Here is a 23,415-nt window from a genome sequence, read left to right on the forward strand (position 1 = left end):
TAAATTGGTATTTCTTTAATTCTTCGTGCCATGTTTTACATAGGAACACAAAAATCAATTGCATCAATGAGTTAAAACCAAAAAAAGAAATGTATGTTCTTATGTAAATCTAATTGTTGGGATTACCACCTGATAAGCATGGTAGGAGAGCAGAAATAATGAAGATATTCAAAGCAGCAACAGTGCAGGAAATACCCGAGGCACAACATACAGTTAACGTGATTTTCTACATGCATGAAAAAGTACATGTCACCCAACCTTTGTTACACCTGGATATTTTAATATTTAGTGATTGATTTCATATACTTCAGAAGACCGAAGAAAGAAAAACTCTCCATCACAATGGCTTCATTCTTCACTTCACACCTTCCTGTGTGAGGCCGCCACAGTAGATGGGAATGAGATTTTTACTTTTTCAGTCTGTGTCATGATTTTCCAAATATTTCGAGTTACTCTGAATTGTAATAATATTCTCTGAACTGCACCTGTGCAGTCATAGAGGGAAATCCCAAAGGACAAAAGGCAGCGTTTGTGTCTGCAGGTCTGCATACACTATGTACAGGTGCTGGGGTGTGTTTATGCATATGTGTGTGTGTGTGTGTGTGTGTGTGTGTGTGTGTGTGTGTGTGTGTGTGTGCGTGCGTGCGTGCGTGCGTGCGTGCGTGCGTGCGCGCGCGCTACATCTAGGTCCACTTTAAACACAGGGGGTTCATCCTCCAGCAGTGGCAGATGGTGTTGAAGAGTCGACAGCGACAAGAGGCGCAGGGGTCGCAACAAGGTACGTGTGAGGAGCAGTTCTCCATCAGGCGGCCACAGCGACGCGCTGGAGTCATAAGGTTTGACTTGTGTTTCTAAAACAACACCGACAGAGAAGTCATAGAAAATGTCTCACATCAAAATGGAAAAGTCACCACTGTCATCTGACTTGGGATTTAGGTTGCGTGGAAAAATATTGTTTAAACACAGTTAACCAGACTTTAAAACAACAGTATTTTTTTCTGTAAATAGTGGGTTAAATTAGTTATGGCTTATGTAAGAGAGATCGGTGACAGACAGGCAAAGATGTTCCTGTCAGTTCTACAGGACATTTTAGTGTCTTTCGGCTCATTATTCTTAGTTTAATGGGCTGCAGCTTTGCTGTTTTGATTCACTCTCAAGGCTCTCAGTAGTCTCAGCCACTTTATAGAAAAAAAACTGCTGTAATCTGACTCTGTAGCACTGAACAGCAGACAGACAAAGTTATCAACTAGTTAGAGAACATGATGGTCCTCGCATGGTGGTCAAGAGTGTACCATAACAGAGCTAGACTAAACAGATGGTCAACAACTCTAAATTAATGCTAATATTCTTTTATATCAACTGGATATGTAAATAAGTGATAGTTTGGTAGCACATTAGCCATCAACCTTCTAAGGTGATGTCAGGGTTGTTTTCAGCCTGATGCACAGCACAAAACTAAACTAAAACTAAAATACACACACCTTTAATCTAAAACGACAACACACTTAATTTTATAGTTACTCTTATTATAATAGAATTAGTTATTTTATGCTGACTAATTGGACATTTGCAGCAAAAACCACGTTGACCACATTTATCTCTGTTGTTTGTTGCTTCCAGTTTTAAATCTGCCACTGTTGAAAATAGGAATTTTCAAAATTTGAAATAAATGTCTTTAAGAAACTGAAAATGCCATTTTTAAATACAGGAAAATAAATAAATACATATGCTAAATGAAAGAAAAGAATGAAGAAGCTATCAAAAAATAGAAAGAATATGTTTTTCAAACTCTGAAGCTCCTTCAGGGAAAATTTAAGAGTAGGACATGGATACATGCATATAAACAACTAATGGCAAACAGCTGACCACAAAATTAACATTCAAACAATATTTATATCCAGCACTCATAAGCATGCTGGACTGAAACATCCGTGAACATACCGTGGTATTATGTGACAAAGACAGTTAAAGAAGATCAATAAAAACTTACAAGAATGTGAATTTGCTGTGGTGAAGAAATCTTTTGCCTCGCAAACAGCCGTCTGGTCTTCGCTTGGTTCCAAACTAGGATTAAAAATAACAGAATGACTGTTTATTGTCACTGAACATGCTCAATAAACATTTCTTATTTAAAATATATCAGGGTTTTTTTTCAGTAGAGGTTAATTCAGTGTGCCTGCACCAAGAAGGACTGGACCTCACTGCACTCTCTTGGGACCTACAATATATTCGTGTCACACATTGAGGGACAAGTAAACATGTATTAAGTAAAATAAGACTCCCAGATGTGGGTTCTGGGCCTGCCCGAGAGGTCTCTTCCAGTCGGATGTGCCTCGAATGTTTTCACAGGTAAGATGTCCAAGAGGCTGATCAGATGTCCATATACTTCAGCTGGCTATTTTAAATGTGAAGAGGTTACAGTTCTGTTTCAATCTTCTTTTGGCTGTTTGACCTTCCCAATCTGTCCACTAGAAATGTGCATCCATTTATTCTTTGGTGTGATTATAGTCTGGAAACCATGTTCGCATGAAGGTTCGCTCAGCCACTCTGAAAGGTGGACCAAACAGCGACCAGTGGGGGTTGCTCAGTGCGATGACTTTGAAGTCAAGCATTTGCTTTGGAATGCAGTTTCAACAATGGCAGCATTGGTAGAGCTAGATCAAGCAATTCGAGCAGTTTTAGCAATGCTAGCAAATATCGAGGAATTGAAGCTGGTGCAAGAACAATGCCTACAATTTTTGGGCATTTGCTATATCAGTCATATGGTGATCAGTGCATATTAGTTAAAGGCTGCTCCAATAGTTTCAAAATTAATCAGAAATTGCCTCCCACTGCGATTCAATCATCTTGTGTCAAACAATCATCTGTGGTGTGTGCCAGATCCATCAGTGAATCCTGTCTGGTAATACCAGTCGAGTGGAGGAAACCCTACCAGACAATTGTCCATGAAAGGATCTCCCAACACAAGAACCCCAATGAACCAATCACAAATAAACAGATTAACATCACATTACATAGAGAAACTGGGACCCCCTAATTGAGTGAGTGTCTGGCTCGCACCCATGAAGCCCGATTGTAATCACCCAACGGTCTGAGTGGGGCTGAAGCCATATGGGCTTATCACCCACAAGGATTGGGTTGAAAGGGCGATGCATTGCCAGCTAATTGGTGGGTTACGACAGAGCTCCTGGCATACCGACCCGTTTATAGAAAATGCTCCAAATAGCTTTAGTAGATGCAGCTTTTCCCGTGAAAAAAGCCATGAAAACATGGTTTCTCTGACTTTAAAATGTGGGCACCCTTCCATATAGACGCTGTCAGGGAGAACGAGTTCTCTGTCAACAGGTGGGCTGAGCTCTGTGAGGCCTTTTCTGAGAAAGAACAATTTAATAATCTGGGCTTTCATGGTATCATGGGACATGTTTTGGTTCTGTCCATTTCTATGGAACTACTGGCAGGAATTTTAAACACTATCAAATCTTAGAAGCAAAACATTTCAACAAAAGCAGTCTTCTTTGGGATTCCTTATTTATCCTCCCTTTCTGCACCATTTGTCACCCTGTAGGGAGGAGGATATATCACTGATCACTTGGACATCTACACTTCCCCCTCTCATTCTTGTTGGAAAACACTGAATCAGTCAGTTACAGGGGTTTTTATATGGGAAAAAATTGTCTGGCATACCAACTCTTGTCAAACAGTTTTTGAAAAATGTGATATCCACTTTGCAGTAAATTAAAAGGAACCATTTGATAACTGGTTCACAACGGCTGTCTCTTTAGACTCGCTAACAGGAGGGCTCAATGTAAAACAAAAACCTCTGCTGCCTAAAAACTATTTCCCCTGAAGACCTCCACTATAAAAGACTGTAAAAGTGTTGCTAGGAGACCTCCAACTGTGCAAACACAGTTGGTTTTTACTCTTTCCATTATGAATTGTTATTTCATGTAGATTTTATATTTGTAAAACCTTGCATGGATTGCCAGCTAATATGGGTTTCATTACTGGATACTAATTGTATATTTTCCTTGTTTCATTGTAAAAATAAATAATGGGTTGAAGAGGATGGATGTATTTACAACTACTACTGCATGTAAAATACAGATTTGTTGAAATTTTACTGATATTTAGTTGCAAATATCGAGACAATTGAGGATGAAAGTTTGTTCTTGGGAAGTCAAGCTTGACAAAATAGTCTCAAACTCCTTATTTATTATGATGGTGGTGTATCATAATAAATCCTGTGATGACAACTTAAGTGTTTCCATAACAACTGGGCAAAGGACATTATCTGAGGAGGATTGTGAGATTCAAATGGAAGCTGTGGAAAAAGGTAGTGAGTAAATCAGTTTTGATGGACAGTTGGAGCCATCGCCAGTTGTTCTTTTCTTCTTTGGACCAAAGGAGGAGGACTTCTTCTCGAGAACTGACAGGGACCTTGCTAATCAATGGCTTTCTTTTGTTCATCTAATATTGCCAAAAATTGATGAAAACAATAAGTTGGGGGTATTTCTTTTGTCATGAAAAGTTCTTCCATTAGGTCATAAGTGACCTTAATGTTTGCTTTGAAGCCCGGTGGGATGGAGCTGGACCAATATTTCAATGTTCCAGTGGAAATCAAAATAGTTTGAATCCACATCTCGTCTCTGTCGGCTCAGATGTTCTTTTGATCCTAAACAACTTTCATCAAAGTAAAAGGACTCACGTCCACTCAGCCTCGCAGCATGGACACTGCGCAAGTTCAAAAGGCAACAAATCAAAAATCTACCTTCTTGGCTCTGATCTTTTTCCTTCTTCCTCATGACTGATGGCTGCTTCACCTTCTCTTCTAATCCAGCTCAACCCCCTGAGGCTAATCTTTGACCAGATGTTCAGACTTTATCTGTTACATTCGAGAAATACCTTTGTGCATCTTGGAGATGTTTAATGCCTCTTCTCCAGCTGACACTGAGGCTTTCATCCATACTTTGATCTTCCCCTTTGAGATATTTCTACTTAACTTCTTGAAATACAGACATTTCTGTGGAACCACCATCAATCTTTGAAACAAATTGTGATGAAACACTCTTCATTCACCAAGTGATGACAGATAAGCAGGTTTTTACCACTGGAGGTCACCACAAACAAGCCTTACAGCTATACCATCAAGTGATTCTTTGAAAGAATAAATCTTGATCCAGCTGCAAACACTGTAAATGGCATCACTTCCAATTTGGATGGCAGCAGACAACAACCAAATTTAAGTTATTATTGTTACTGGTGCTGCAAAAAGTTTGCTTACATAAGCAATAGATGTAAACACAGGAGTTAAGTTTTTTTTTACTGTTATTTTATTGCTTTCCTGTATCTATAAATGCTGCTGCAGCGTAAAAATTTCCCCTTGGTGATTAATAAAGTAAGTAAGTAAGTAAGTAAGTAAATATCTATCTATCTATCTATCTATCTATCTATCTGTCTATCTGTCTATCTATCTATCTATCTATCTATCTATCTATCTATCTATCTATCTATCTATCTATTTATCTATCTACCGATAGGCCCAATACTTTTTATTTTGTACATGCTTCCATTAGGAGATGTCATCAGGAAGCACTGCATAAACTTCCATTGTTATGCAGATGACACTCAGCTATATCTTTCTATAAAACCAGATGAAACTAATCAGTTGGTAAAACTTGAAGCCTGTCTAAAAGACATAAAGGCCTGGATGACCAAAAACTTCCTGCTTCTAAATTCAGACAAAACGGAAGTTATTGTACTTGGTCCTAAACACCTCAGAAACTCTTTCTGTAATCACTTAGTTACTCTAGATGACGTCGTCTTGGCCTCCAGCAAAACTGTGAGGAACCTTGGAGTCATCTTTGATGAGGATTTGTCCTTTAGACACCAGATAAAGCAAATCTCCAGAACTGCCTTCTTTCATCTACGTAATATTAATAAAATCAGGAAAATCCTTCCTCAGCGTGATGCAGAAAAACTCATTCATGCATTTGTTACTTCCAGGCTGGATTATTGTAATTCCTTGTTGTTAGGATGTTCATATTACTCATTAAAAACCCTGCAGTTGATCCAAAATGCTGCAGCAAGAGTACTGACAGGATTTAGCAAGAGAGATCACATTTCTCCAGTTTTAGCTTCTCTTCATTGGCTTCCTGTTCAATCAAGAATAGAATTTCAAATTCTCTTGATGACTTAAAAAGCCCTACATGACCAGGCTCCATCATATCATCATATCTTAGAGATCTTATAGAACCATATAATCCTAGCAGAGCACTTCGCTCTCAGTACGCTGGTCTACTTGTGGTTCCTAGAGTTTACAGAAGTAGAATGGGAGGCAGAGCCTTCAGTTTTCAGGCTCCTCTCCTGTGGAACCAGCTCCCAGTTTGTGTTCGAGGGGCAGAAACCCTCTCTAGCTTAAGATTAGACTCAAAACTTTCCTTTTTGACAAAGCCTATAGTTAGGGCTGGCTCAGGTAGACCTGAACCAACCTTTAGTTATGCTGTTATAGGCCGAGGCTGCTGGGGGACCTTGTTACACGTTGAGCTTCTTTTCTTTCCTCCTACTGACTCATACCTCACCATCCTTTTCTCTCCCATATCTTTTTCTTATTGTCTGTTGTCTCCATTCAGTTCCCTCGCTCGCGTAGTTTCTCTTCTTTCTTTTGCAGATGTCCCGTCATGGAGCTGCATGTCTCTGCCCTGCGCTTGTCGTCTCCACCAACAGTTCTTCTCTTCTATCTCTATGCTGTCCTTTTCTCTCTCTGCTCTCCTCTCACCCCAACCCGTCGAGGCAAATGGCCGCCCACCTCTGAGCCTGGTTCTGTCAGAGGTTTCTTCCTGTTAAGAGGGAGTTTTTCCTTCCCTCTGTTGGAGGTTTTTCTCCTTTAAAGAGGAGTTTTTTCTCTCCTAGCTTATGTGGGAATTGTTGAATTGTTGGGTTTCTCTGTATAATATTGTAAAGTCTTGCTGTAAGGACGTTAATGTGTTAAGTGCCATGAAATAACCTGTGTTGTGATTTGGTGCTGTATAAATAAAGTTGAATTGAATTGAATTGAATCTATCTATCTATCTATCTATCTATCTATCTATCTATCTATCTATCTATCTATCTATCTATCTATCTATCTATCTATCTAAAGATGCAATATGTAAGAAATATGTCTTGTAATACCATTTTGTATGTCAAGAGGCAAGAGTGAGTCGCTGTTGCATCCAGTCTGCCCTCAATCCAGCCTTCCAATCAGCCTCCATTTCACGTTACAGTTTGCTTTTGCCAAGACCATAATAGCAGGAAAACAGCCACAGCAAAACCACATAATGACACCTATTGTTTTTTGGTATGGTTTGTGTTGTCATTAACCGCACTAACAAATCTGTTTTGAATTATCTAAACAAGGGCATTACATGTGGTTTGTTTACTACATAAAATTGCTATAGTTTGGTAGATAGATTACGAATTAATTGAGGTGGTCATAAACAGATATTTTAACAGGTCTGACTTCAGTATTAACGCAGCTAACTTCACATATTATCAGTATCAGTAATGTTACACAATCCGCTGCCTTGCAAGATACTGTTAAATAGCTGCCGTTAGTAATAATAGCTAGACCCCAGTCTAAACTAAATATTGTGAGTTCAGTATCAAATTGAATTCTTTTCCTCGCCAAAAGCTCTCTCCAGCAGTGTTGTTATTTTGTAGTCATTAGTGAACATATTTGAATGAGTTGGTGAGGAGCGAGCAGTGAATCTGACTCAATCTCAATCTAATGACAGGATTTAATTTCAGATGCCCCGCCAGAAAACTAATAAGGAGTGACTTTAGCATAATTAAATAATTTTGACTCGTGGAAAAAAATGGATTGACTTTATATTTCAAGAGAGAAGTTGAATGGGAGTCTATGGAACCAGAGCCTTTTTGGAGCCAACCCTTTTATATACAATCTGTGGTTAGAGTGCACTACATCCTCTTCCGCTCATGTTGCACTGAGGGCAGACTGGACGCTACAGTGACTTGCTGTCACCCTTTGGGGCGCAGGGCTGTATTACAAGACGGGATGGGCTGGTTAGCATGCTAACTTAAATATATAGCTACAATACACGACGACTTTGACTTTTCCTCACATTCTAATTGTAACTTAAAATTGTTCATATTGTACCTTTAAACCAGCTTTTAAAAAATAAATAAATCCGTGTTTATACAATATTTACTTTTCTTAATTCAGTCCAATTCCTCAGCTGTATTTAAAAGTGTGTATGTCGGCAATTTATACACCTATTATATATTACAGACGAGATTTAACTACATGTCTTTTCATGCTCTATTGCAATTCTCATATCAGAAACAACTAGGTTCAATTCCTGAAGTTCACATTTTTTCCAATCTATCTTAAAACAACAGTCACTTGCTCTCATAGACACTGAACAAGGGTTACGCTGCAGTGATCATTTCTCCAGTCCCTACCAGACATTAAGGTTATCCCTTCATAACACGCTCCCCAATGATAAGGGACAAAATCCACAGTCCTCTTTGTGTACAGGAAAACAGTACACACTTTATTTGAGTGTAATTGTCTTTAAGGTGCTTCAGCAGTCTGAGTTTGAGAAAGCAATGGGGTATTGTGAACCATCCTTTGAAAGCTACCCTTCCACATTTTTAATCAATGTTGGAGCAATATTTTGTTTTAAATTTAGAAACTAATTAATAATAGGGATTTAATTATCTTTTTTCTTTTATTGCTGTTTATTAATCAAGTGCCATGAATACCAATTAATATTATTTGTGTATAGCTTTTAATAAAACTTAAAAAGTTAAGAAAAAAAGACAAAAAGTTAATTATATTTTTACCATGGTCATGTTCCAAAGGAAATAATAACATGAGTTAGACAACAATACCAAATGTAATGGGCTTTTAAAGAAATATTCCATATTCAACAAACATCTGTCTCGTCTCCCAACTCTTTATTTTATTTAGTTGCTTATTTTTTTTTCTTCTTTTAATCTACCTCTGTATCTATCTAAAAAAATCCACGCACCCACACCAGGCTACGACAGCCACATATAGCCTATTAATTATCCAGTCTGTTCTTTCATATCATTATTATCGGTGACGCTGCAGCCTTTAGACTCACAGCACAACAAAACATAAAATAAAAGCAGTTTTAATGTGCCCAAAAAAAAACATCATACATGGTTGAATATTTACCTGTGGCATTTTCAGTCTTCCTCACATCTTTCTTCGTGTCCTCTGCCCAGGACAGCGGGAAGGCAAGCAGGAGCAAGCACATCAAGTGCCTGTCGGTGATCTTCCTCATGGTGATGATGAGCTCTGCTAATGACACAGTGGAAATCAATCTCACATTCATATAATAAATCCCGGACTGTCACGTGCTACAGCAAGACGCATGCACATGTCACGTACTTCTTAAATAAATCTTTACTTCAGCTCCCTCAGGTTTCTTTTTTTTTTTTTTTTTTTTTTCTGGCTTTGAGGAGGCAACACTGAACCCAGCACAGAGTGTGTGATGAACGACGAGGACGGAGACGCGCCGCCCCCACGTGACGGGCTCTAGACACGCCAGGAGATGCTTGAGCGAACAAGAACAGGTCAGACTCATTACTCATTAATTGCTTAATTGTAAAAGACAGGGGTGAATGTATTAGTGTAAGGTAAAACAAATTATTTAATTTAATTAAATTGAGTTTTATTTATAACACAAAATCACCATTGAACGTGGTTCCAATATACCTTACAAAAACAACGAAATACCAAAGAAAACATACATTTCAAAGAAATATGAAAACAAAGAAATGCAAACAAACCCAACCCAGTTTATTTAGGTTACTGTATATTGCAGTAGATAGGATGATAGACAATTGCCTTATATTAGCAATGTTAAAATATCAATGCCAATAAAATGTCATTGATTAAATATAGGCCTATGTTAAAACAGAATACAGTCAAATGAATGCAGAGCATAGTGAGAGGATGGTTCAAAGTCATTTTATCCTTCCCTGGTTGCAACCTTTCATAAAAAGGAAAGTTTTAAGCTTTCTTGAAAGCCCAAATTCCTGTGCTGGTTCCACAGGAGAGGGGCCTGATAACTAAAGGCTCTGCCTCCTGTTCTGCTACTCTCAGAACTGTAAGCAAGCCTTCAGTGTGACAGTGAAGTGTGCTGTTGGGATGGTAGGGTACCAAGAGGTGTTACCTAGCCTATAAGATGGAGCTTGATTATTTAGGACGTTCTATGTCAGGAGCAAAATTTTAAATTATATTCTCATTTTTATGGGACTATTAAATGGATGATGGAGGCAGTTGCTACCTTACTTAGTCCTCCCAAGAATAAAGACAACACGTAACCAAGTTTATTAAAAACCATTTAACTCAAAAAAATTACACTGATTCATTGGTATACTTATCACTGCCTATTTCAACAAAAGTGTTTGAATCTGGGTTTTTTTAAAAACTATTTTTGCACTTCACTGATTTAGCTTTGCAGGTGCATAACACTGTTGGATTCATGATGTGGGCTTTTCGAAAGTAAAATAAAAAAGTACTGAAATCGCGGCAGCAGAACTGGAGATATCATATTTTTATTACCTTTAATATCATATCTGGAAAAACAATTAGATACTACATGTACAAACAAAGCTGTAAATTAAGATAAACTACAACCAAATGAGAAATTTGTTTGCACTTCAACAAAGACATGAGTTGTAACTTCTAATTACTGTTTTACTCCTCTGCTATTGTTGAGATTTGTTCAAAGCTCTTACACACAGCCAGGTTCACTTACGATCAAGACTAAAGCTAAGCACTAATAAAAATCAATCTAATTTCAAGTCATGTGGACACATTGCAGACAACCAGAAACACAAATAATATTACAGAAAAAGGAATTGTCCGTCTGAGGAAAACAAGATTAGTGGTCCAACATGGTAAACACAAACAATACAAAGTCACTAATGCCGACCTATAAAACCTATCTTTTCTCCCTGGTGTGCCACAGCTGGGCTGCATACAGACAGAAGCTTCACTGTTTGACACCCTGTACAAAGCCTTAGTCAGGGTCTGAGGCTTTAGGTATGCACAAATCCCTGAGTGGACATTAATTTATGGAATATATGAACATTTGTATGGTTTGGCTCGTCTTCATAGACAGATATCTTTCTGCTAAGTTCTTATTGGAGTCAGAGGATTCTGTGATCTTACGAATAACCGTGGACCGGATCATACGCAGATCCACTTCAAACACACACTGCCACAGCCAGGGGAGATATGGCTTCAGTAAAAAATTGTTATCTTGTATTAGACTAACCTGACAGCAAAACTAAGGCATAACATTATTAATTATTATATCATTATTATTTGTTCAAAGCTCTTACACACAGCCAGGTTCACTTATGATCAAGACTAAAACTAAGTGCTAATAAAATCAAAAATTAAGGCAGAACAAAAACTGAAATTTTCAGAACTTTTAGGAGGTCCTGGTCCCTGGATTTCCAGCTAAGCATGTGACCCTGAGGGAAATCTAAATAAAAATGTAATACCTTTATTATTTGCGCTGATTTCATGCTTTCATGGAACATATTCTTAAATGGAGTTATGCTTAATCAAATTCGTCTAAACTAACTAACGCAGCACCCCTGGAACAACATAGTATTCCAAAATATAAGTAATTTGTTGTGCTCATGTCAAAATATCATGCTTGTGTTATGTGTGGTCTCGTGTGTATTGTGCACGATAGGTACTTATAGGCAACAGGATACACACACATAATGAAATGAGTGCTAGTGGCGAAAAGCAGCTCAGTAGGGACCCATATAGCTCAGCACATTCAGCTCAAAAACATCACGTCCAACGTGCAACTTCAACGTACACAAAATTTGCAGGTCATATTCCAAATATTGGTTGTACTGTAGCTGACGAGGTGTTCTTACCCTCAAACAAAACTTCTTTTAATAACACCCGAGCTGACAGAGATTAATCTCTCACAGGTCTGAGCCGTGCATGTTCTGAGCATTGTGGTTAAAGTTCAAAGGTCAAGGTCACTGTAACCTCATCATATGTCTTATCTGTCTGTCCCATTCTTGTGTAAAACGCCTTGAAAGAATTTCTACAAATTTGGTACGAACCTTCACTTGGACTCAAGGATAAGCTGATAAGATTTTGTTGTAAAAAATGAATATCTACACTTGTGTTCCATTATTTTGACACCGACTTCTCTCTCAAACACAAACACACATGTGGTAGATAAATGAGTTTCTGAGGGGACGGTCTGGAGAGACCACAGGATTCACAGGGTTTTGGAGCTGCACCTTCAACACAACAATCACAGTCAAAATAATAATAACGAATATAGTTTTTGATAATCTTAACTGTAAATTGTTTATATCTGTGAAATTTGTCAAGTGTAATGTAACATGTATTATATATCCGGGCTTTTATTACAAGTCTAATACCATTAGAATAGGTGATTTGATTTAGCAGCATGTGCCTGTGATGGCCGTCTGGTAGCTGAGTGCTCAGGAAGACCCAGTTAATTGCTTTGGCTGTGGTGCCTTTAAGTCAAAAAAAATGTTGTCTGTATCCCTACTTTATCTCAAATAAAGGCAATTGAAGAAAAAAATTAAATTAAATAAAAAGATCTTAGATGTTTAAAAAAAAAGTTTATCACCATGCTAGCAGACACAGGTTTGAGCTAAATTTAAATCTGTGTTCATATTTACAGTAATAGTGTATATTTATGTTCACTACAGACTCTTGGCATGACATTTGCAAATTAGTTTAACACGAAATACGCTCTGGGGCAGATGGGAATAAGATTAGTTTTGCAGTTATTTGGCCATAAACCTGGACAAAGTAACCTTTGAGCTGATGAGCGCGGCAAAGGAAAAGTCACAAGGGATGAGAAATTGTTCCTACAGGGAGCTAAAAATATCTCAAGCAAGTTTCATTGCAACCCTTCCAAGAAAGACATTTCTCTTCAAACTAAAGCTGTCAGCTATCAGTTAGCACTAGAGGAAATGTAATTGGGCTTCATGCTCTTGGGACCATTAATGCCTCTGACAAATGTCATGACAATCATTCCAGTAGTTGTTGAGATATTTTGTGTTAGACCAAAGTGGTTTGGTCGACCAACCAACATCCCCATTTAAGGATTTTCCTTAAAGCCTGCATGTAGATTTTCACTCTTGCCCTGCCAGGTTGTTTTTTTTCACATTATGAAAGAGCAGCAGGAGCATCTTTACATGTTTTTCCTAATGTACAACTCAGTTGTTCATATACTGGATTTAGCATTTGGATTTGGATTGAAATAGAAGGAGTGCAGTGAAACAAAATGTCTGTTCAGCCTGATAATGGGGCTGCTATGAATGAGGCCCCACTTGAATTAGTCTAACACACAAAGACACACACACACACACACACACATACACACACACACACACTTCATTATTGATTGTGAACTGTGATTCACGTCTGTTCTCTGCTTTCTCCTGTGTACTCAGGGCTTGCAAAGATGTCCTTGAGTGAGACGAGAACAGAACATCAAGTTCCCAGTGTGGATACAGTGTCTTTACTCTCCAAAGCTGTTATTGTATTACAGTGCCACCTTCTGGTCATTTGTTTTTGTACTCTTCCTATGTAGAGCAATTAAACTTTGAAAATCAGGATTAATTTAACATAATCATCAAAGTCATCTTAATGCATTAATTTAACAGAAAATAATACTCTAAAATAAGTGTTTTTCAAGTTGTATTCCTTCTTAAAATCAAGACAGTATATTATGAGAATACAACATGCTTTGTGTTTTGAGATATTGATGGTTGACATGCCAGCTATTAATGAAACATCACAATGATCCTAGTATAAATACCTTTATCCCAATTCATATATTATATTGCATGTACACTCACGCACTCACACACACACACACACAATAATCCACAAGGTTCATTCGACTTCATGTCTGTTTTTGCTCTCTGTGATTGTTCTGTCACTGCACTTCTGAAAGTTAATGTTTCAAATGTACAAATGTGTAATCAGGAATTTTCAGTTTTGATTTTCTTGTATCCTTTGATTTGAAGACGAGGCAGCTGGATCAACACTGTCCTTCAGAAAGCTTCAAGGCCTTTTACTGTTGTATCAGACTCTCACCGAGATATGAAAGAAATGCAGCAAAGGTAAGACTTTCATTAAGACCAGCACAGAAAATATATATTAATGTTCTTAGTAGCTGAAGAAAAAAAGTAAAACTCTGCCTTTAACATAACTCCGGTAACATCAGCTGCTAGTTGTTTACTTTGTTCTCTGGTTTCATTCTTTATCAGCCTCAGGTATAAAGTATTGTCTGCCATCATCTTCATTTCCATTTGTGTATTTTTTTTCTTAAATCCCTCCACATCGTCTCTGTGTGTGTTGTTGGTGTGTGTGTGGCGATCATCACTGCTGTCTCAACGGGACCTTTGAGGCTCTTAGAAGAAAGTGACAGAGATCTGTGTGAGACTAAATCATTTCAGTACAGTGTCCAGTGCATGTAATGCCTGTGCAAAAGACACATATTTACTTGACTTTCTTCAGCAGTAGGTCGATGCAGGTCGATGCAGCTCTCCCTGTCCTCCAGAGTTTTCTTCAACGTGTCGACGTCCCTCTGTGTTTCCACAAGTTCCCTCTGAAGATAATGATTGGTTTCCTCCAGAGTCTCACAGAACGCCTGCACTCCAAACAGCAGCCAGTAGGTGGTTAAACCAAACAACTGTGTTGACTTTTAGTCCTTGAGATTATATGAAGAAAGTGATCTCACCCTGTTTTCCTCCAGATTGTCAAATAGACTTGGAGCGTCAAGCAAACACACAAAGCATCTCAAAGTTTCATTGGGGAACAAAAAAAAAGTATTTAAAAGTCAAAGCGTGGTTCAGGGCAATCTCTGGAAAAATATTGCACACACATACCTTTTCATGACTTATTTGTGTAGCATTAAGTTCTGCAGGAAGGTCTGCAACCCAATCTGCCTCTCCTCTGGAAACTCCTCATCATAGTTGTCTTTGAGCCATTGCTTAGGAGGCAGAGCAGGGAGAAAGCTGGGAAACTGCTCTTTAAGCTGCAACCAATTCGATGAACATAGGATGAGGAAACAGAAAATTCGATCACTATGGCAACAATATCACAGCAGTCACAGTGTGGTGTAAATGAACTTAACAAATACAGAAAGCGTGTTATTGTTTGCTGAACTAAATGAGATGTTTGGAGACAGCAGAGCTTCATGTTTCTACTGAGACACAAAGTAACATTGGTGGATGACAAGGTAAAACTTCTCACACTCACTGATCATTGGTGCAGCATTATACTGCTGTTAATGGATTTTACAGCTTTAACTTGCCCTTGTCCATCATAAAACTCCTCTGGGCTTTTCACAGTATGTAATTTCACAACGTTATGGTGTCCCTAATGTTGCTGCTGAGAAACACGACAGGTTCTCACCTTGTCACTGAGCCGGCAGAAGTCTGTGTATCTTCTGAAGATCACCCAGCTGTCTCCTTGACTCCCCGTCACCAGCACCTTAAAAACCTACGAAACAGACAGGTGAGTTGTCGTGTCAGATGCATCGGCACAGTTTATCTGCGTCCTATTGTAGGTACAACTGCTGCATACCAATATGTGGACACATGTAGTGTGTAGCTGTGCTTTGTATGCACACAAATAGAACAAAGTAGTCAGAGCTCCTTTCCCTTCTCATACATTTAATGTCATGCCTGTACAGATAATTGTAAACACAAGCAGCTGTAAAGATTATTAGGATAATCTGTAACAAAGTGTTACTATTTTTTTGACAAACAAAATAGTTTGTCAAATATATTCAGCCAACAGTTATATTTACTAATAATGTCAGAAATGTAAAATTTCAAACAATCACTTGATGAGGGAATCTCCCTATGTTGGGTCAAATGGGGAATTTGAAGTGCAACTGCTGTTGCAAAATATACTGCCGTGCTCACACATGTGACTGTGACAGATTTTGCTCTTTCAACTGGATTGTGCGCGCACACACACACACACACACACACACACACACACACACACACACACACACACACACACACACACACACACACACGTACAGTATTACCATCCGGAAAGAAAATCTGAAACGGCTTTCACCTAAAAAAAATCAGTAAAAGATGTAAAAGATCAGTACAAACTAACTCTGTGTCAGAGCTTGGAAAATATCCAGAGTATATGTGACCCAAGTTGCGTTTGTCGCCTGAACTGTGCACGGACTTTCTGGTTGACAGTCTTGCTGGCTCATCAAAAACACAACTGGGCACGTTACAACGTTGTACTTGATTTGTTGACACCCTCTGCTTCCCAGAGGTTTCAGATTACAGAGGAACAATACAAACCGGTCATGTGCTAAACAGCGTGCCCCGTCTACCAACAGAGAAAGAGCACGTCCTGCTTTTATAACCACAAATCTGCAAAATGTTAATCATGTAAAGTTTCTCTACCCGAACATTAATAAAGAGAAATGATCTTATAATTGTATATACATTAAATCAGATTTTGTAGCTTTATACCATACCAATATATACATATATATATATAAAAACAAATCAATGAAAAATGTAATAAATGCCAAGTCTTAAACCGTTCCAAAAGGCTATAATTGGAAATATAAGAAAACAAAAGGAAATATAAGTACATATAGCATAAATAGTGTTACATCAAATGTGTTTTTTCCCCCAAAATATCTGGGTTATCTCATGGAGTGTGATTTGTTATGTAGTATTTTATCTGCACATTATTAATTTGTGTTTTTGTGTTCTGTATTGAATATATAGGCCTCGAGTAAAATGTCAAAAATAATTGATGCACTTAAACGTACAGTTTAGTGTAAAAAGTATTCAGGATATGTTTGAGGCTTGTACTAATGGCTTGTACTTGTAAAACGTCCATTTTAAATTTAATTTACATATTCACATCTACAGCACGTTCAGGAAAGCCCCAGGTTTGGGGGGATTACCCCCATGTTAAAAAATTCCGATTTTGTCAACAACTGTCTTTGTTTCAACGAAACTGAAATAAAAGTACACTATGTGGGCTCCAAAAATTGTATAGCTATTTAAACAGCGTATACTCCACCTTAATTGTTTCTGGGATCCCTTCTCTATATATTATTCATATTAGGAGTCAGAATTTGAATGCGCTCAAAAGGAATTATTAGAAAATAAGTTGCCGGATAACTTGCGTACCTGAACGCATCTCACAAAAAAAAAAAAAAAAAACCGGAAATGTGTCGTCATTAGCAACAACAAAACCACCTGCGTTAAATGACAGCGGAGCTCCGCAGCGCCGTTTCCGTCCCGCTTGGACTCAGCCGGGTACAGCCGGCTGTCTCGCCAAGCGCATCACAAGTGCGAGGCATCGATTTAACAGCGGTCCTCGGGTGTGCTCGCGTGTCTCGCAGGTAAAACAGGTGAGCCGTTTATCGGCTGCTCTCTCTTTTTTTCCCCACTCGTCCTCTTCGCCGTTAGCTTAGCTCGCTAGCAGCCGAGCGACATTATGGACTGCGCGTAAACGTGAGAGCTGTTCCTCGTAGCGTTTACCAAACAAACAAACAAACAAACAGAGGAAAAAAAAAAAAAAAAAAAGGCACTTCTGCTTTCCGAGGCTGACCCAGTGGGTGATAAATCCCGCAGCGACTTCTTCCCGGAAGAGACTCCAAAAAAAAAAAACCCTGCTATGGAGCCGTGCGCGGCTGCGGGATGTGTGAACATCGGCAGCCTGACCAGCACCTTGCCGGTGATCCCCTACCAGAAGCTGACGGATCTGTACTACCTGAGCAGGGGCGGCTTCGGCACCGTGTTCAAGGCGCTGCACTCCGACTGGAGGACCACCGTGGCCATCAAGTGCCTGAAGCTCGACTCTCCTTTCGGAGAAAGGTACCACGACTGCGTCATATAACGATCTAGGTCAGGAAAGACATTTTAACTGCTGTGTATTTAAAAAGATTTTTAAAAAAAACAAGAGTAATTGGTTGTTATTCCAGTAAAATTATACAGAAATGTTAGTATTTATACAGTTTAAGGTGGCGGATCATAGCATGAGGACTTGAATTGATGTCACTGGATGTCAAGATTTAAAAAAACATAAATAAATAAATAAATGTCCCCTCGGGGATTAATAAAGTAACTACCTAACCTAAGATTGCGTTTGACTCGTATATCCAGAGTGTCTCAGTAGTTGAGAAGCAGCGGGTTGTGTCTGTGGATGACATAACTCATCTGTCTCCCCGGAGTCCAAAAGTAGGACAAACTGTCTTCAATCCACTCCACTAAAATCTGAGCTATTCAACGTTATTAAAAAAAATAAATAATGCTCAAATTCTTCCTTCAAGCGACATTTGTATTTGGAGTGAACTGAAACCTCACTCCTCTCCTGTGTGATTCAACTTTATCTCCTTTGGCATGTTTCCCATAACTTTGAGTCAGTACTCCACATCTGAAGGGGGATGATCGCAAGCTTATGATGGCACATTGACTGATAGTGTTTGTCTTTATGTGCAACATGAACCAACATCCATGCAAATGGTCTCTCAAATATGTTAAAAGAATTGCGAGCAAAATATTTACTGTGGAGGATATTTCACACCTGCAAATGTACTTGTCGGCCGTATCTTGGCATTTCTGCACAGCTATTTCTTGTGACTCATCGGCTGACTAATGAGCCAAAACGTGCCCAAAGATTTAATATTAGCTGTCTTTGTATCAGCTGCAGGGTCTGTCTCTAGATGACCTCATCAGTCTGCCCTCCCGCACTCACTGTTCAATACAAACCTGCTCAGAGCGGCACATCTAAAACTGTTCAGCACACATTCTTAAAGAGATATGTGGAGTACAGCGAGCCCTCATTTCTCCATGTAATGATGTGATGACAGGTTAGACACAATCATAGTATGATGGTATGATTTAATACTTTCGTTGTATAGATTCCTGTACTTCTGATTCATGATTCTGAGCAAGCTGTAAGTGAAAACTAACGTGTTTATTTAAGTATTTAAACTGTTTCAGTCTTTTTCTTTCTTTCACTCTCTGTGTTTCAGAGAGAGAAACTGCCTGCTGAAGGAGGCCGAGGTGCTTCACAAAGCAAGGTTCAACTACATCATCCAGATTTTTGGCATCTGCAACGAGCCCGAGTTCTTCTGCATAGTCACGGAGTTCATGAGCAATGGCTCTCTGGACCTGCTGCTCCACGAGGTACAGCTACATGTCAACAAGGAACTGGCTATGACAGATAATGGTTCATTCAGAAACAGAAACTGATCAAGCCCTGATGTCATAATCTTAAAGAATTTACACTTCCTGTTTGTGGAATTTTGTTGCCAAACTGGTTGAAGTAAGAGAGTCTCTGCTGGATCTGTATCTCTATCCGTCTCTTTTGTGCATCACCCATCATGGTCATGTATGTCGTGGCATTCCTACCGGTGACACAACAAAACCAAAAGTGAAACCATGAGGCAATGACAGTCTCTGATTAAATTTTGAGCTGCACAATGAGGAAAGCAGTCTGGGGAAATTCCTTCTCCTGCTGCTGTTGGGAACTTTCCTCCCTTTTACTTTTAGCACTTGCATTGCTTTGTAGTTTCACTTCAGTATAACACAATCTTTCCCCTGTGACGACTGCGATAAAATGTGCTCACGGAAAAAAATTATTTCACATGCACAGATGGTAACTGTTCTTCACACGATATATTCCCTCACACAAAAATTCAACAACTGAGAGTCGTACAGTGGCTGAGAACGAGAAACAAAACTGGGAGAGGCAAAGAATGGCTCATAACGTGAAAAATAGCCACCACATACAAGAGATTCTGCTCAGCAAGTACAGAGAGCCATTATTCATAATTCATACATAACCTGCGAGGCCATACACACTCTCACAGGTTAACGCTGACCTCACAGTTGAGTCCTGCTCATGTGAATCAACCTGATTTTTGGGACAGAAACTAAAGGATGCACTGGACCTCTTCTGATTGGTCACTTGCACATATTGTGAGAATGGCAAATAACGTGTGTGCGTGGGGAAACTATGTAATTTGCTCGTGAGCATGTTGTATCATATGATATGAATCTGAACCCATATTCCCTCTTTATTGGTACTTGTATTCACATTTGTCTTCCCTGTTTGTGGTCTCTGCCTACAGAAGGACATATACCCTGTTCTGGCCTGGTCTCTACTTCTGAGGATTCTGTATGAGATCGCACTGGGTGTTAACTTCCTCCACAACATGAACCCTCCTCTCCTCCATCACGACCTAAAGACTCAGAACATACTGTTGGATGGAGAATTTCACGTCAAGGTATGTGTCACAGATGTATCAGGAAGTCGTAAACATTTTCTCAGAGCTGAAACTGTACGTGTGTGTACGTGTATGTACGTGTGTGTACGTGTGTGTACGTGTGTGTACGTGTGTGTACGTGTGGGCGGGCGGGCGGGCGGGCTGGCGGGCAGTGGGTGATACTTACAGTAAGATGTCACATGTGTAGCCACATGTACTGTATCTGTTGTGGGTGTGCAGACAATTTCTCAATTTTATGATGTGCGTCATAGTTTCAGTTGAGATAAACACTCTGATTATAAATAATTGAAGATCATAATTTATCAAAAAGAATAAAAAGCTGCCTCATAGTAGCTGCCAGTATCAGTTAACTGAACAATTCTCCTGTTTTCCCACCTCATTGGTGTTGAAGCTCCACTGTTTGGCTGAAACTGACAAATAGAAATGTTGCTATAGGAATAATAGAAGAGTAAAAATGTGTCCCAGCTCCTCTTCTCTCGCTCACTCTCTGCTCTTCCTCTCCAGATTGCAGACTTTGGACTTTCAAAATGGCGGCAGCTGTCTGTCAGTAAAGGCTCAGGGTCCAAGCCCTCAGAGATGGGGGGCACAGTGATCTACATGCCCCCTGAGGAGTACGAACCATCCAAGAGCCGTCGGGCTGATGTGAAGCATGACATGTACAGGTGAGGCACCAAATCCCTGCGACTAGTGATTAGAAAAAGGTCGATATTCTTCCTCAAGCCGAGTTTGATTTTTATATCGGCAACATGCGTTTTAATCTAAATATGTTTTATGTCCATGAAGCTCAAACTGCTAGTGGTCAGTTTTAGGTCAAATTTGTGAATGAGTGAAGTCTTAGTTACGTTATTACACCGTTTTTAAACTCTGATAGATCAGCTTTTGCAGTGGTTGTTGGGAATGATCAGTATTTAATTGAAATGAGTTTTTCCTGCCTGTCAAGGTGAGACAACGTGCCAGCGTCGGCCAGGATTGTTAGCATACCATACTGCGGCAACAGATCATCGCTCTTCCTCGCAGCAGCCTCTCTGGTTAGCTTTTCGTAAAGTCCCTCAGCTCTGAGGGGGAATACCAGTCGGAAACAATGATGTAACTCTTCTTTTCCTCTTTCTCTCTTTAATATTGACATCACAGCTATGCCATCATTATGTGGGAGGTGCTGTCCAGGCAGATACCGTTTGAAGGTAACTCCTGTTTTATGATGTCACTCTCTTGATTTTCATTATTATGTGTCACTCCCTCATTGTGTTCATTTTAAATGTGCGCGTTTGTGTGTCCAGAGGTGACCAACCCCATGCAGATCATGTTCAGTGTGCTGCGCGGGATGCGGCCCGACACCAGCCTGGACTGTCTGTCCGCTGACATCCCGAGCAGAGAAACTCTCATCACCTTAATGACCAGGGGCTGGACCGCCAACCCCGACGAACGACCATCCTTCCTCAGTAAGCTCACTCTACCACTTCAACCGCAGCAAGTTGTTTTCTGGTTAAATATTATAAATTCCAGCCACTCCAAAGACGTCGTCCTCGGTAGCACTGGTCAGACCTTCTTCACCGTTTGGGATGGCTGAGATTTTGATGTGTTGAGTAACAGGAAAATCATGCTGAATTTTCTCTTGACCGAGCCTACTTGACTAAGTAGGAGCTTCACTGAAACACAATGTTTCATGAAGCAGAACACCAAAATACAAGATATACAGCAGATGACTAAATGCAAACCCCATGAAGTTTGATATAATCATCAAAGTTTCTGGCATTCAAACCAAATGACAAGACAAAGCGTGACATCAGGTGACTGCATTGTTGACTAGATTCAGCAGTGTGGTGTGTTTGCTGTTATTTCAGCGTGTTTAATCGAGCTGGAGCCCATGGTGAGGAACTTTGACGAAATTGACTTCCTGGAGGCTGTGCTGGAGATCAAGAGGTCAAAGGTCAGTCAGGAGTCTTGTCATATTTATTTTTTGTGTGTTTGGGGCCATTTTAAGCCTTCAATGGAAAGTAACCGGAAACGAGGCAGCGAGTCGGGGAAAGAGCTGCAACGAAGGTCCCTGACTGGACTCAAACTGAGGATGGTGGTCGAGGCCTTCGTTAACTCAGCTGATGAATATAGAAGTGGTGACAGTAAAACATTTAGGGCCTGATTTACTAAGATATCAAACAAAGGGTACTAAATTGCGTGTTTATTCCAAAAGTTTGCACATTTATTTTTTTGTATTTACTAAAAGTAATTGCGTCTTTGATATCAGTTGCAAATCGCTGTGTTTAAATGAGGTGTTTGTGTGTGTTAAAGTGATTCCAGCCGTTCTAACAGAACGACTGCAGAAGCAAAAGTAAATCTGATCCCATTGAAATGAATAAATATTAATATAACAAGAACAAAATGCTATATAGGAGATTATCAGCGAGGAAGTCAATGCGGTGGGAAAAACAAAAAGATCAACAGATGAAATTATGAGAAGATAGAAGAGGCAAAATATTAGGTGAAAAAACAAAAACGGCTTATATTAAAACTTCGGTGAATAAAAGAGGAGGGACGGTGGATGAGATCCTCTAACAAACACCGAGCAGCAGGTCCAGATCTTTCTGTGATGAGCAGGTGGATTCGTTTAATTCAGAGCCTCGCGACTGCTCGGGAACCTGATGAGGCCACCTGTGAATTGTGCGGGACACATTCAGGACCTGTGACAGCTCACCTGAATAACAGGACTGGGCGGGATATCCAAGCAGAGATACGCTGGAATGACCCAGAGGCAGGAAAATGCTGAGTCGTTAGAAGTTTTTTAATTGCTGGTATTGTGTGGCTTCTCCTTGTTGTTGCTTTTAAATCATCATTCAGTTCATTCAATAACTCAAAAAATGTAATAAATTTTTCCACGGCTGTAAAACCACGTTCTCTACGTATTCTTTGGTTTCCCTGCGACTCATTCTCGCCACAATAAGAGCAGTCATAACAACGCGTGTTAAATTGCACATTTGAAAGACGCAATCCTCACTGCACTTCGTTAGTAGATCAGCTTGGACATTTTTTTGCAGGTGGATATAAGTTTGCACGTTTTGAAACATAG

At 39.5% G+C, this 23,415-nt stretch overlaps 3 protein-coding genes across 7 annotated transcripts in view; 1 reads left to right on the forward strand and 2 right to left on the reverse strand.

Moving 5' to 3' along the window:
• asip2b (agouti signaling protein, nonagouti homolog (mouse) 2b) lies at positions 1 to 15,031 on the reverse strand. Its single transcript, XM_069139474.1, has 7 exons — positions 14,950 to 15,031; positions 14,802 to 14,829; positions 14,565 to 14,711; positions 9,419 to 9,584; positions 9,203 to 9,328; positions 1,991 to 2,064; positions 1 to 851 (listed from the first exon to the last, which is right to left on the reverse strand). Exons 1-7 carry the CDS (start codon positions 14,955 to 14,957, stop codon positions 684 to 686), a joined length of 717 nt encoding a protein of 238 aa, XP_068995575.1. The 5' UTR covers positions 14,958 to 15,031; the 3' UTR covers positions 1 to 683.
• Positions 14,696 to 17,394, reverse strand: LOC138192219 (sorting nexin-16-like; the record flags this gene model as incomplete). The annotated part of the gene is made up of 3 exons (XM_069139475.1): positions 14,696 to 15,098; positions 15,479 to 15,565; positions 17,317 to 17,394. Coding segments are annotated over 3 exons (303 nt in total), but the record flags the coding sequence as incomplete, so codon positions are not given.
• Positions 17,307 to 23,415, forward strand: part of LOC138192217 (receptor-interacting serine/threonine-protein kinase 2-like) — an 11,614-nt gene continuing 5,505 nt past the window's right edge. For 4 of the 5 annotated variants that reach the window (XM_069139468.1, XM_069139469.1, XM_069139470.1 and 1 more), the window contains exons 1-7: positions 17,307 to 17,937; positions 19,098 to 19,251; positions 20,199 to 20,354; positions 20,859 to 21,016; positions 21,486 to 21,535; positions 21,632 to 21,793; positions 22,196 to 22,281. In XM_069139468.1, the coding sequence (XP_068995569.1) occupies positions 17,738 to 17,937; positions 19,098 to 19,251; positions 20,199 to 20,354; positions 20,859 to 21,016; positions 21,486 to 21,535; positions 21,632 to 21,793; positions 22,196 to 22,281 (966 nt within the window). In that variant the 5' untranslated portion in view covers positions 17,307 to 17,737. Of the gene's footprint in view, positions 17,968 to 19,097; positions 19,252 to 20,198; positions 20,355 to 20,858; positions 21,017 to 21,485; positions 21,536 to 21,631; positions 21,794 to 22,195; positions 22,282 to 23,415 lie in introns of all 5 variants that reach the window. The other variant, XM_069139472.1, reaches the window with a different exon arrangement.

This window comes from Embiotoca jacksoni, unplaced genomic scaffold (genome assembly GCF_022577435.1).
Source record: "Embiotoca jacksoni isolate LCO1_2020_lvr unplaced genomic scaffold, fEmbJac1.0.p SCAF_83, whole genome shotgun sequence".
In the NCBI taxonomy this organism is placed as follows: domain Eukaryota; kingdom Metazoa; phylum Chordata; class Actinopteri; family Embiotocidae; genus Embiotoca; species Embiotoca jacksoni.